At 39.3% G+C, this 13,126-nt stretch overlaps 1 protein-coding gene across 44 annotated transcripts in view; it reads right to left on the reverse strand.

Annotated features, from left to right (window-relative positions):
• The window catches only part of LOC108032711 (meiosis regulator and mRNA stability factor 1), a 430,692-nt gene that overhangs the window by 232,540 nt on the left and 185,026 nt on the right, over nt 1-13,126 (reverse strand). For all 44 annotated transcript variants that reach the window (XR_007765277.1, XR_007765278.1, XR_007765276.1 and 41 more), the window contains one exon: nt 11,007-11,913. Coding sequence is in view for 39 of the 44 variants with exons in the window: in XM_050890032.1 (XP_050745989.1) it covers nt 11,007-11,913 (907 nt within the window). In the remaining 5 variants the exon portion in view is untranslated. The remainder of the gene's footprint in view (nt 1-11,006; nt 11,914-13,126) is intronic.

The following is a 13,126-nucleotide window of genomic DNA, read 5'->3' on the forward strand; positions in this document are numbered from 1 at the left end:
GGATTAAATAATATCGTATTTTAGGTCTTCTACCGTTCTACACTATTCTCAAAATGGGTATATTTTTTCTGGGGTTCATTTGTTTTTTAGGTATTACAAATCGCTTACAAAAACAAATGTTGCAGCGCAGTGCAGTGCTTAGAGTTTTTAGCTAACTAAGTTTTTAACTAAAGTTGTGTTGTATAAATGTTTAAATGGCCAACAAGGTTGCAAGTGTTAGAAAATCAACAGCGAAATACAGTATCGGGGAGTAAACATTCAGAGGTTGATGATCAGCGTCAGGACAGAGCCAGTCATGGTTCCGATGAATAAGGGACGAATGCAGGATACCTTTCTTCTACACGAAGTCAGGCCGAGCCTTGGTTTGCTCAGTTAGACACAAGTTTGAGAACAGATAGTATCACCCAGATAATAATAAATTGGAAGTTGCGCTTTTCTGGTCGTTCAAATATGTCGATCGACGACTTTATCTATCGGGTAACATTCCAAACATTTATTGGTAAATATACCTGTCACTTGTAGAGTACTAGATTCGTCGGAAAGAATGGAACACGTAAAAGGAAGTGTTTCCGACCCCATAAGGTATATATATTCTTAATCAGGATAACTAGCCATGTCCGTCTGTCCGTCGGTCGGTATAAAAGCTAGAACAGCCAAACTTGGCATGCAGATTTCTGACACTTCTAAGTAACTTCTAGAAGATGAAAACTATCGTTCACGATATCGCATTCGGATCGCGGAAGTCACTCCCGTCGGGAAGAAATGTGCCACTTCGGCGACACTTCGGGAATTCACTTCGGCGACTCTTCTTGAAGTGTCTTCGGCGACACTTCCAGGAGTGACTTCGGCGATACTTCTGAAAGGAGTGACTTCCGCGATCCGAATGCGATATCGCCGAAGTGACTTCTGGAAGTGTCGCCTAAGTAACTTCTGGATGTGTCGCCGAAGTGATTCCGAGAAGTGCCGCCGAAGTGGCACATTTCTTCCCGACGGGAGTGACTTCCGCGATCCGAATGCGATATCGCCGAAGTCACTTCTGGAAGTTACTTAGAAGTGACTTAACAGACGCTTGCAGAAGATACCTTTCCCCATTGGAAACCTTGGAAATCTTGAATAAAAAAACTTGTTTTTACATGTTAGGCAATATTTTGCATTTATTTTTTCCATAAGGTGGAACATAAGGTAAGAACTATAGGAAACAAAAATTTAAAAAAATTATATATTTGGTGTTTTTTAACATATACCTTTCTAAGCTTGGATATGACATTTTTAAATTAGTTCCGAATTTCGAATAATATTTTATCAAAATCGGACGACTTTATCATATAGCTCCCGTAAGAACAATCGGAAAATTAGTGGTAAAATAATATTGAAAAATTATATCTTGTGTGTTTTTTAATATTTTTTATTTTTGGAAATAACATTTTTTATTTGGTTTGGAATTTCGAATTAAATTTTATCATACCATAGGAACGATCGGAAAATTAGTCGGAAAACATGAAATAAAAATTATATCTTTGGTGTTTTTTAACATATAACTTTGTAAGCTTGAAAATAACATTTTTTAATTAGTTTCTGAATAATCCATCGTTGTTTTATTGCAACTTAAAGTTCTATACCTCTAAAAAAAACACCCGTTACTACCTGCAATAGAAAGAAGACTTTTGGGAAAATTTCAGCTCGATAGCTTAAAAACTGAGAGACTAGTTTGCGTAGGACAGACAGACGGTCATGGCTAGATCGAGGATATGCAGGATATGACTCACGCGGTCTTTTGACATGCCTACAGTCTCACTTATTTCGAGTATCTTCAATCGGCCGTCTGCCAATACGAGATCGTGAATTTTTGTCACGTTTTCCTTCGTGGTATGATACTATCATCAAAATCCGACGTGCGACTACATAAACCAATTTTTGGCGGTCGCAATCGAAGGAGAAGAGTTACCGTACACAGCATCCAAGCGGTCTTTAATATCGCTGCGCTATTTTTCTTCCAAAAACAAAATTTGAATCACAGACCGATATTGTTCTTTCCCATTTTTCTAAAATCCCCGGACACGTCCGATTCCACACTCAACCAAAATCAAAAAATCAAATGCCCGTTACTCAGCTTAAGATAGCAAATGTGAAATGGAAATATATAACAAGCAAAGCGATATTTTAGGGCTCCACCTACAGTCTATTTCAGTATATGCTATGTGGGCGGCTGACAGATTTAAACGTTTAAGCCTAGATCAACGGCAGATCATTTGGCGGTAGTTGGGAAGTGGCTATCAGACTAGCGAATCAAAATTAACTAACAAAAGTGTTGTTGCGATAGATTATAAGAACTAGTTCGACGGGACATTTCTAGCACTAGCACTATTGATATTGGGCCGATAGGGCGATCGATATAATGTATGGGAAAAGTGCACACCATTTGCACGTGTAAAATGTTCGCTCTTTTTTTGATTTGGCACGGGAAGAAGAACCCACGTGTCAAAAACCTCAAGTGTCGAACAACACATTACTGCATGTACCAGGGTTCAACGGTAAGAAGTCGTCACTTTATCCATGGATGTTGAGTACCGGATGGGAGCGTAACAGTGCAGCCATGTCGGGCCGACCAGCAGCCAGAGTATCAGCAGAGCAGCTGGCTGCACGGAAAACTAATGTTGCTGACTTGGTAAAGTTTTCCGGAAAGCCTGAGGACTGCCCAATTTGGTTTTGGCCTATGTGGTTTTTCGAACGCGAGAACCTGACGCAGTTGCGCCACGTACTGGAGGGACCAACAAAGTTAGCGGTTCGGAGCTTAATGCTCCATGCAAACTTCGTATCGCATATACTGTCCACACTAAAGATGAGTTTCGGAAGGCCGGAAATAATAATTGATTTGTTGCTTAAAGAAATAAAATATTTATCCTCGGTGAGGGAAAAGAAGTTGGAGAACCTAGTCGACTTTTCTATGGTGGTGCAACACGTGTGCGCCACCATGAAGGCGTCTAAGTTAGAGCAGTACCTAAACAACCCTGCTCTAACGCAAGAGTGGGTATCCAAACTGCCATGCATACTCCGGACCTTTTTGGACATGCACAAGATGACTCGTCGTGTGTGTACCCTGGCAGACTTTAGCGCATGGCTCTCGCAAATGCCGCAAGGAGCGAACAGCGTGATAGTTCCCAGTTCGCAAGCTAGGTCTGAGAGGCGACACGTGGTGTGTAAGGCATGCAAGGTGTGTCTAAAAAGCTGTGGATCAGTTCAGGAGTGCAGGAAGTTCCTAGAGATGACAACTTCAGATCGTTGGAAAATGATCAGGTGATTAGGACTGTGCTGGCGGCGCAACTGAAACCACGTTGTCCAGTCTAGCGGTATGGCTGGCACTTGCGGCTTAGAAGGGTGTCCGCAGAAGCACCACCCATTGCTACATCGGGAAAGCCGTGAAGGTGTTCAGGCTAACTGTATTGCTCATCGTCAAGATGCAGCCGCTGTGGCGCTTTATTCCAATGGGAATCAAGTTAGCACATACGTCTTTTTAGACGACGGATCTTTTCTCACCCTGATTGATGAGCCCCTGTTGGCGGCCCTAGGAGTGAAGGGACAACGACAGCCACTCTGTATGCATTGGACCGCAGGAATGAAGAATAAGTACAAGCACCTAAGACACTTACCAATGGAAGGCTACGCCGGGGTCCAACCGAGACTGCTGATCGACCTTAACCATTGCGGTCTTGGACGCGCCCTCCGCACAAGGGAAGACAATAACTGTGGTAAGAACAGCTAGTGGGTTACTGAGCAGAGTGTTAATCCCAGTCTGATGACGATCTCCTGGCCATCCGGCAATTGGAGGCAAATACAACGCGCTTCGAAAGATGGTTTGAGACCAGCCTGCTGTGGAGGCAAAAGGATAGTGATCTACCCGATAGTCTGCCCACCGCCCTCAAGCGAGCTCATTGTCTTAATCAGAAGCTCTTGCGTCAACCAGACCTGGGTGGCGAGGTGCGGCGACAACTAGACGAGTACGTTCGGAAAGGATATGCAAAACCAATCTCACCAATAGGAGTTGAAAGTCCTTATTGGTATCTGCCAATATTCCCCGTAGTCAACGTTAATAAGCCGGGAAAGCTTACCATTGACACAGAAGAAGAGACAATTAACTTGGCTAGAACCGTGCACCATATACATTCTCAAGCGGGATTCCAGATACCCAACTGGGTTTCCAACTCCCGAACAGTCCTGGGGCACTAGGACAAGAGAAGGGTGTGATGGTACAACTGGTTCTTGGCATGTGGAAAGGTACAAAGGAAGATATGATAAGGAGATTTGGCGGTCTGTTAGTCAGTGGGACGACTGGAAGCAGAATGGATCAAATGGAAGCGATGGCTTCATTACACTCCCAATATCGTATTGTGCATCCCAGGTGCTATATGCCTATACAGCTGCCGGGGCACCAGGTGGAGATGCACACTCTTGTAGATGCCAGCGAAAGTGGATTCGCAGTAGTGTGTTATCTAACCGCTATCTGCTGCTGCTTGCTGAACAGCAAAAAAAAGGTGGCTCCGCGGAGGCTGGTATCTTTCCCACGCCTGGAATTCATAGGCGCTACTCTTGGTGCCATGCTGGCATATGAAGGACAAGAGAAGGAAGGACATGCCGTTGGCAATGTGCCAAAATTCCTATGGCAGGAATCAGAAGGCTGACCAACTGAATCAGTCCAAAAAACCGACGAAACTGATGCTGAACTAAAGGTGCAGTTTATTAGAGTATGCATGAGTCATGCAGAGCTATGGATCCGTAGAGATTTCCTTCTTGGACCAGACTGCTGCGGAGTATGGCGAATGTGATCTGGAGCCTGCGATGCTGGAAAGCGAAAGTGGTGACAGCCAAACAAGTTGAAGACTCGACTCCCAAGATGATCTTTTAATGGCAGAAAGTATCGTATGGTCAGATGCGCAGGCCGAGCACTACCAGGATGAGCCGTCATTGCTGCGCATGGCCCAACCTCTAACGAGGAGAAGTTCTTTGTGCAAATTGGGGCCGAACCTCGACAGTAACCGTGTGTTACGACTTCAAGAGCGAACAAAGATGGGAAGCGGCAAGGTCAGAGTGGTCCTTCCTAGCAGTAGTCCCATCATGCCTATTGATAATCTTCCTCCAAAGTAAGACAGGCTTCCTTGATATGACAATACTAGACTAAGAAGCCTTAAAGCAAACTTATATAAGAAATACAAAATGTAGGTAAGGCCATCCGATTTTTCATGAGATGGTGTGGCTCGTACTAATTTTATTGTATTTAACAGTTATTGCTTTGTAAATTTTTTTTTAACGTAAACAGATTACTCATATCAATACCTATCCATTGACCTAAAAAAAAGTTTGCCACGCCCATTCTGACGCCCACAATTCGCAAACACCGCTAAAAGTTTTTATGATAAAAAAAATGTTCACTGATATGTATTTGTTAAATCAATACCTATCGATTGACAAAAGAAAATGTACCACGCCCATAAATAAAAAAAAATATTGAATAAATTATTACTAATCATTTGCAACATTTTTGCTCCTCTCTGATGTCAACGTGTTAACATTGTTTTGTTAGGCGATGATCGACCACCACTAGCTTACCCGAATTGGCTTCTTTTGTAATAGATGGATTGAACAAAAATTTGCAGTCAGACGTTTTATATCCAATAAAACCTTTAACTCTGTAAACCACCCTCTTCAGTTATTAAAATTAAATCACCTCAAGTTTTTTAACAATACTTTAACGTGAATTTCAAGTTACCTGAATGATATATCTCAGAGGTCTAGGCCCTTCTCTGTTGTCTATGTTTTTTATACCCTTGCAGAAGTTTGCAACGCAGCGAAGGAGACGTTTCCGACCCCATAAAGTATATATATTCTTGATCAGCGTCACAAGACGAGTCGATCTAGCCATGTCCGTCTATCCGTCCGTTTTCTCTCAGTTTTAAAGCTATCGGGCTGAAACTTTCCCAAAAGTCCTTATTATCTTATGATATTGGTAATATAAATTTTTATATTTTTAAGAATTTCGAATTCAATTTATTAAAATTATCAATCATTTTTTATAACTGCAAGGGTATACAAACTTCGGCTTGCCGATGTAACTTCCTTTCTTGTTTTAGCTTGTTTTCAGATTTGTTAATAAAGGCTCTAACGATTTCAATCTTTGTTTTAAGTTTTACAGCTATTTAGATTCGTCAACAAATTGTTGTAACAAGGAATAACGCTATAGTAGAGTTCCTCGACTATCCGATACTAATATTAAGGGAGCAAACGGGAAATGGAGATATATAAGCAGGAGAGCCTTATTGTAAAGTGCAACCTACCCGCTATTTCAGTATATGTTATTTGGGCAGCAGACAGATTTAAGCTTTTAAGCCTTTTGTGGGCGTAAAGTGGGCGTGGCAAAATTTTTAGGTCAATCGATAGATATTAATGAGACAAATACAGTTTAGCAAAAAATTGTTTTTAGCATGAAAACTGTGGTCACCACAGTTTTGGGCGGATTGTGAGCGTTAGAGGGGGCGTGGCAAATTTTTTTAAGTCAGTCAATAGGTGTCAATGTGACAAATAAATTTCAGCTTCAATTTTTTTTATAATCATATTCGGCGTTAGAGTGGGCGTGTCACCCTGCGTGTCTGCATGCCAAGTCTTACTGTTTTAGCTTTTATAGTTTCCGAGATCTCAGCGTTCATAGGAACTGAAGGACATACACACTTCTCAACTCTATACAAAAATAGTGACCACCGCACCTTCATCAAACAACCGTTCTGATAACCACTTTTATGACAAAAATGTACTATACACTCAGGTAAATAATCACACTTTCTACAAGTTTTACATTCAACATGCTGCAATTGAACATACCTTTATATAAAGTGTAGAATTAATTTAGTTCTGCTTCTGCAACAGCTGTTGCCTTGGGTGTACTGCCTAGTTCGTCATGGGCTTACCTCAGTACCGCCCAAAGGAGGCCCATGTCGCCATACGGTTAACAAATTTTTTTTTTATATATTTTTCGACCAGCTCCTTTAGTAATACTAGTCTTCAAGCATAATCATTACCAGTGTATGGGTAAAGTCGCTTACTGGACCACTTCATCTAGGTCAAAGAATTGCTGCCTGAGATCATTCATCCGGCTTATCCTACCACTTTCGGCAGTATCTATGCCGTAATTTTTTTTAAGCTTTTTGCTTTAACCGATCTTTAATGTCGATTCTTGTATGACTTGTCTCTCCTATAAATAAAGTTGACACAGATGAGTGAGTGAATCCTGTGAAGCCGGATGACAATGTGAGTCCAGTAAGGCTGGATGATGTTTTGTATCCTGTGAAGCTGGATGAAGCTAAATAGAGGAGGTGATTTTTGATGATGATGCATTGACTGTAATATGCTGATCAGTCATTCTCATAACCAGTGGGTAATTCTAAGATCATGTAAAATTTTTTTATATTGGCAACGGCTTGATTTATTGGGTGCTGGTCATTTTGAGCACCCTTGGGTACGAAAACTTAATTTAAAATATCTGTTCAAAAGTTCTAAAGTTTTTGCCTTAATGCTGAATTGGTAATTAAAGAATTTGTTCCCAACAAACGGATAACTAATAATAGTCTTTAACTGGTGACAAAAAACTAAGCATTTTATTTTTGGCCTATCAAAATGGTAGAGGACTTAATATGAAGCTACCTAAGCTTTATGCTGCCTCCACTGCCTTATCCGAAAACTTTCTGGTCTTTACTTGGTTGGTCCTTGGTTTACCAATGCGCTTTAAAGACTTAACAACATAAAATCTAACAGTTTTAACAAGTATAAAAAACTGGGTAGGCCTGCAGTTTTTTAGAAGTATGTGGTGACTCGAAAGGATATTAATGTTCTCAACAGTCATTGCTATTCTATGTATCTAAATCGATGTAAATTTGAATTTTCAAATGATCCGAAACAGTTTTACAATTTTGTTAATGCCGAGCGTAAGGCATCTGCATTGCCTTTATCGGTACGTCTGAACTCAATGGAGGCATCAACGGATTCTGAAATTGCTGATTTATTTGCTGAGTTTTTCCAAACTACTTATAGTTCGACAGCTTGGTCAAGTTCTAATTACCCTAATCCCTTAAATAGGTCAAATTGTATTTTTCCCATGTAATTACCGAAAGCTCTCTCTTTTTAAAGATTTAGCAACAATAACGATAGCGTATTATCCCGGTCCAGATGGACTTCCTGAATTTCTTGTGCGTCAACCGTTTGTAAATCGATTCCTCATCTTTTTAATTTGTCTATTTCATCAGTTTTTTTACTATCATAAAAAGAGTGAGAAGGCTGACATTCTATATACAGATTTTAGTAAGGCTTTGACTCCGTTAACCACACTTTTCTTCTATTCAAATAATATCGGCTTGGGTTTCCTGGTAACCTATTAACTTGGGCTTCAAGTTACTTGAAATGTAGGACTGAGAGAGTTATATTCAAGAACGCTGTTTCAAAATTGATCTACGTTACATCTGGAGTGCCTCAGGGTAGTCTTTAGGGCCCTTTGCTGTTTACTTTGTTTATTAACGATCTTTCCTCTACACATTCTCGTGCACTAATGTATTCTGATGATGATAAGCTTTGTTTATCAAATAACGATATAACTTAAAACTTACAGTCAGATATTGATTGTTTTAATGGATGGTGTAAGTACAACCTTTTAAATTTGAACTACGTTTTTACTTTTTATAGGGGTATTTCTACGTTTATCAGTTACTTTCTTAAAAAAATACGCCACTCGACCGTATGTAATCAGTTAACGATTTCGGAGTTCTTTTGAACCATAAACTTAAATTTTACTTCCAACTTATGTCCACTGTCAACCATGAGTGTTATTGTGGTTATAAAGCGTTGCTCTGAAGAGGTTGATGGCCTTTATACAATCAAATTATCATTTACATTACTTGTCCGTCTTATTTTGGAATATTGTTCGTCGGCTTGAAGTCCATAATATCAAGTGCACATTGACCGTATTGAGTCAGTCCAAAAAAATTTCTTATATTTGCCCTTCGTAGTTTCCTGTTAGACTATCACGAAACTATTAACCGTTAAATTTGCCACGATGTACATAAAATGTTTGTCTGTACTTTCTTTCTCGTTCTACGTAATAACTGTAACAATCTTTATCATTTAATTTGCATTTCAACTTCTATCACTGTAGTAAAAACTAATATTTTAACTAATTTGCTTCATTTTTAGTTATGCCTTATATTTTCATTTGTATCCCATCTCTATTTGTTTTAGGTGTCTTCCGCGCGAACTCGCATTTTTTGCCCAAATTGATAATAGGGGCCGACGCGTAACAAGCACGCGCTTGTTGTCTTTTGGCCACCTGTTTGTACTGTTCGAAGTACATCCACGTCCATCATATATCCCCTATTTCCCACAGAGAGCTTTTGGCTGCTTTAGTTGATTTCAATCTTCTTCTTCTTTTTTTCTTTCATGACTCCCTTGTCTCTACGCCTTTATCTGCCTAAGATTTCGTTGACGGTCTGTTAGAATTATCATTACAGCAAGTAAGCGAAATTCTAAAAACAAATAATCAAATCTGGTGTTTCACAGTCACGGATTCTAGAATTGACCCACTGGTTGTGCCTAAAGACCGATATCATCCCACGTTGGAACCAACAATTTGTCTCCCCTGCATCGATACCCTTTCTCCTTTACTTCTTTAACTAAATCTAGATGCTTTCGTAAATGTGACTTAAATGAAATAAATATAATTATAAACAAGAAAGGAATTTTTCTTGGCAAGCCAAAGTTCTTATACTATTCCACCTATAAGAAATAATAAATGGTGGTAACACCGTGTTTAACTTTTAAGGATTGTTGCAAGCTTCAGTGATATTAAAAAAACAGTTTTTTTACTATGTCATTATGCAGTGTCAGAATGCAGTGTGAGAGAGGAGGTGGTGTCATAGTGGCTGCTAGCCCTGAATTCGGGAGACTTTAACCTCAGCTCTGTTTACTGGACGTATGAACAACAAGCATCTGCTATGGTACCCGGAAATGTGCATAAATCACAGGAAATAATTGTCATTGATGACTGTTTTAGTTAGGGCCTCACCTTCATTAATTATATTTTTAATGACTTGCATAAGCTTCTTAATTTAATCTTCATTATTGTTCACTCTTGCGTAACTCTTACTAAATTCACAATTTCAAATACTGTTGTGCATCACAAACTACTTTTTACTGTTTTTGAAAATGACTTTCCTTTAGATATAACTTTTTTTCGTGTACTCAGGTGATGTTAAATAACGTTTTCTGTGCAATGATATTTCTTTCCAGACCAGACTTGTATCCCGATAAATAGCTGCTTTGACAAATAACTGTATTTAAATAGGACTAAGTGTAGGGTAATAACTTTCTTTCATGTCAAACCTTTATACTAGGGCTTATTGGATATAATAGCCCTAATAAACGATCTTAGGTTCGTTTGGACCGAGTACTACATTTTGATGATGGCATTTCACCAACGAATACAGCTTGAGTTGCGCTTGACTTTATTAGAAGGTGTTCAAAAAAATTGAATGACCAGAAGAACTTAACATTGTCTTATCCATTTATTTTAATAAATAAGTTTTAATTCTCTTACCCTCCAGTTGCAAACCGCAGAATAATTCTTAGAGCAGTTCGGACGGTACTATATGTTATCCAAGATGACATTTATTATACCGACTTGGTAAGCTAGCCTTTCTTTTCTGATTCACACAGATTAATTTTGATTCATACAGATTAATGATTAATCATACAGATTAATGATGATTAATCATACAGATTAATGAGAAATTACATTCCCCTAATTTTAAATCTTTCTGGATTTAACCACTTAACATTTAAATGAATATTTTCTTGCCTACACATTAAGAAGCCAAAGATTGTTGCTAAGCGGGCACTATGAAAATAATAATTAAATTTGTCAACGTCATACTATTATATACATATGTATTGCATTCTAAAGATTTGTGTTCTCTCACATAAAGATCTGGTACAGTGACTTTAGCATATGAGCTTCCCTCGAAGACTAGTGACACAACCGGGGTAATGGGCTTAAGCTGATTCATTAGAAAGCTGCGGAGACTGGATTCGTCCAGCGAGTAGTCCAGGTTTGTGATTTGCAAAGTTATTGCATCGCTGGCCTTCGACAAATTGCCGAAAGAGTGGTCTTCACTATCTGCATCTTTTACACTTTTTATCTTTCGAGAGGATAATGCGGTTACTTTTGGGCTGGATATGGGCCAAACAGGTAAGGGCGCGTTCATATTAAAGGCGAAGTCGCCCGCTGCGTATTTTGGTCCGGGTATAGGAAACGAACTTTTAGCGAGTGCATTATTTTGGATTGTAGCGGCTGACAAAAAAGTTTTCTGTTGCAGGACAGAATAATTTGTTTGCTGATAGACTGGTAATACATATGGTTGGTAAGTCTGGAAGGGTGACGCTGCACCCTGATGTTGCTGGGGCTGCAAATAATTGCAGAAGAGAGATTGGCCAGACACATTAAATGCATTTGCTGTAGCAGTACATGGCCGATTGTAATTGTATGGAGTGTAGCGGAGGCCGTTGTCTGAGCCGGTATTCCCATTGGCATGCACATACTGACATACATCTGGATTGCTGGATAAAGCCAGGGATGTAAAAGAAGTAGGTTCTTGACTTCCTCCAACGAACTTTCCAGTAAGAATGTCAGACTGTGAGGTATAGCCGGGAGCCCCAAATGTATAAAAGCGCATTCCACCTATTTTTAACGCCCCAGGTTTGTTGTTAGGTTGAGCGTAAAATTCAGCATACGGTAATCCTTTTGGGATATGGTGATAAAGCAATGGCTGGAAATGTTCCAATTCGTAAAATGCATTTCCTGTTTTTTCGCTTCCGTTCCGTGGCCAGCTAGAATGATACAAAATAAATACACAAATAAAACAAAAATTTTAAAGATAAATGTTGGAAATGGTATAATAAAATAAAGGGTTTCAAACATATTTAAACTTATACAAAAAAAAGGAAACGATTTAGTCGTGTGCCTCCATTATCAGATCCCCCTTAATCAGCTTAGGATACCAAACGATTTGAGATTGTCGAGCGCTACCTAAGATTACATTTGGTCATATGGCGTCAGACATGTTTCAGCGTTATGCACGTTTAAGTGGGCGGGGAAATCCTTTGTTGGGCCAACATTTTCAGTTAAAATATTTATGCTTGCTTAGAGTGGTTGGTAAGCGCTAGAGAAATCTCCAGAAAGTGCAAACGCAATCCCAGAATTGTTTATATATATATAGGCGTTGATGCACTTCGAACAGTACAAACAAGTGGGCCAACGACAGGCGCGGGGCCCTTCATCAATTTGGGCAAAAAATGAGAGTTCGCGAGGAAAATAAATACATAAAACAAATAGAGACACAAATAAAAATGAAACGCACAACTAAGAATGAAGCAAATAAGTTAAAATATTAGTTTTTAATACCGGGATAGACGTTGAAATGCAAATTAAATGATAAAGGTTGTTATAGTTATTACATAGAACGCGAAAGGGCTGGTGCACACAAAAATTTAATGTACATAGTGGCACATTTAGAGGATAATAATTTCGTGTTAGTCTAACAGGAACATTGAATGTTAGGCGGTCCAAAATATCTGCAGAAACAATGTTACCTCTTATAAGATATTGTATAAAAATAGTACCAAGCACTGCTCTACGATTTACAAGTGTAGGTAAATTAAGCAATGGTAATCTACTCTGGTAGGAAGGTAGCCTTACGTTTTGATCCCAGTTCAAACTACGCAGGGCAAATAAGAGAAATTGTATGTTTCACACTGAAACAAACTTTCACTGCGTAGGAAGCCAGGAATCTGCATGCCAAGTATAAATAGTATAGTTTATATAGTTTCCGAGATCTCTGCGTTCATACGGACCGACGGACATGGCTAGATCGACTCGGCTAGTGATCCTGATCAAGAATATGTGTACTTTATGGGGTCGGAAACGCTTCCTTCTACCTATTACATACCTTCCGACGAATCTAGTATACCCTTTTAGTATACGAGTAACGGGTATAAAAATGTTATTTCCAAGCGTAGGAGGTTATATGTTTAAAACACCAAA

The sequence above is a fragment of the Drosophila biarmipes genome, unplaced genomic scaffold (genome assembly GCF_025231255.1).
Source record: "Drosophila biarmipes strain raj3 unplaced genomic scaffold, RU_DBia_V1.1 ptg000015l, whole genome shotgun sequence".
In the NCBI taxonomy this organism is placed as follows: domain Eukaryota; kingdom Metazoa; phylum Arthropoda; class Insecta; order Diptera; family Drosophilidae; genus Drosophila; species Drosophila biarmipes.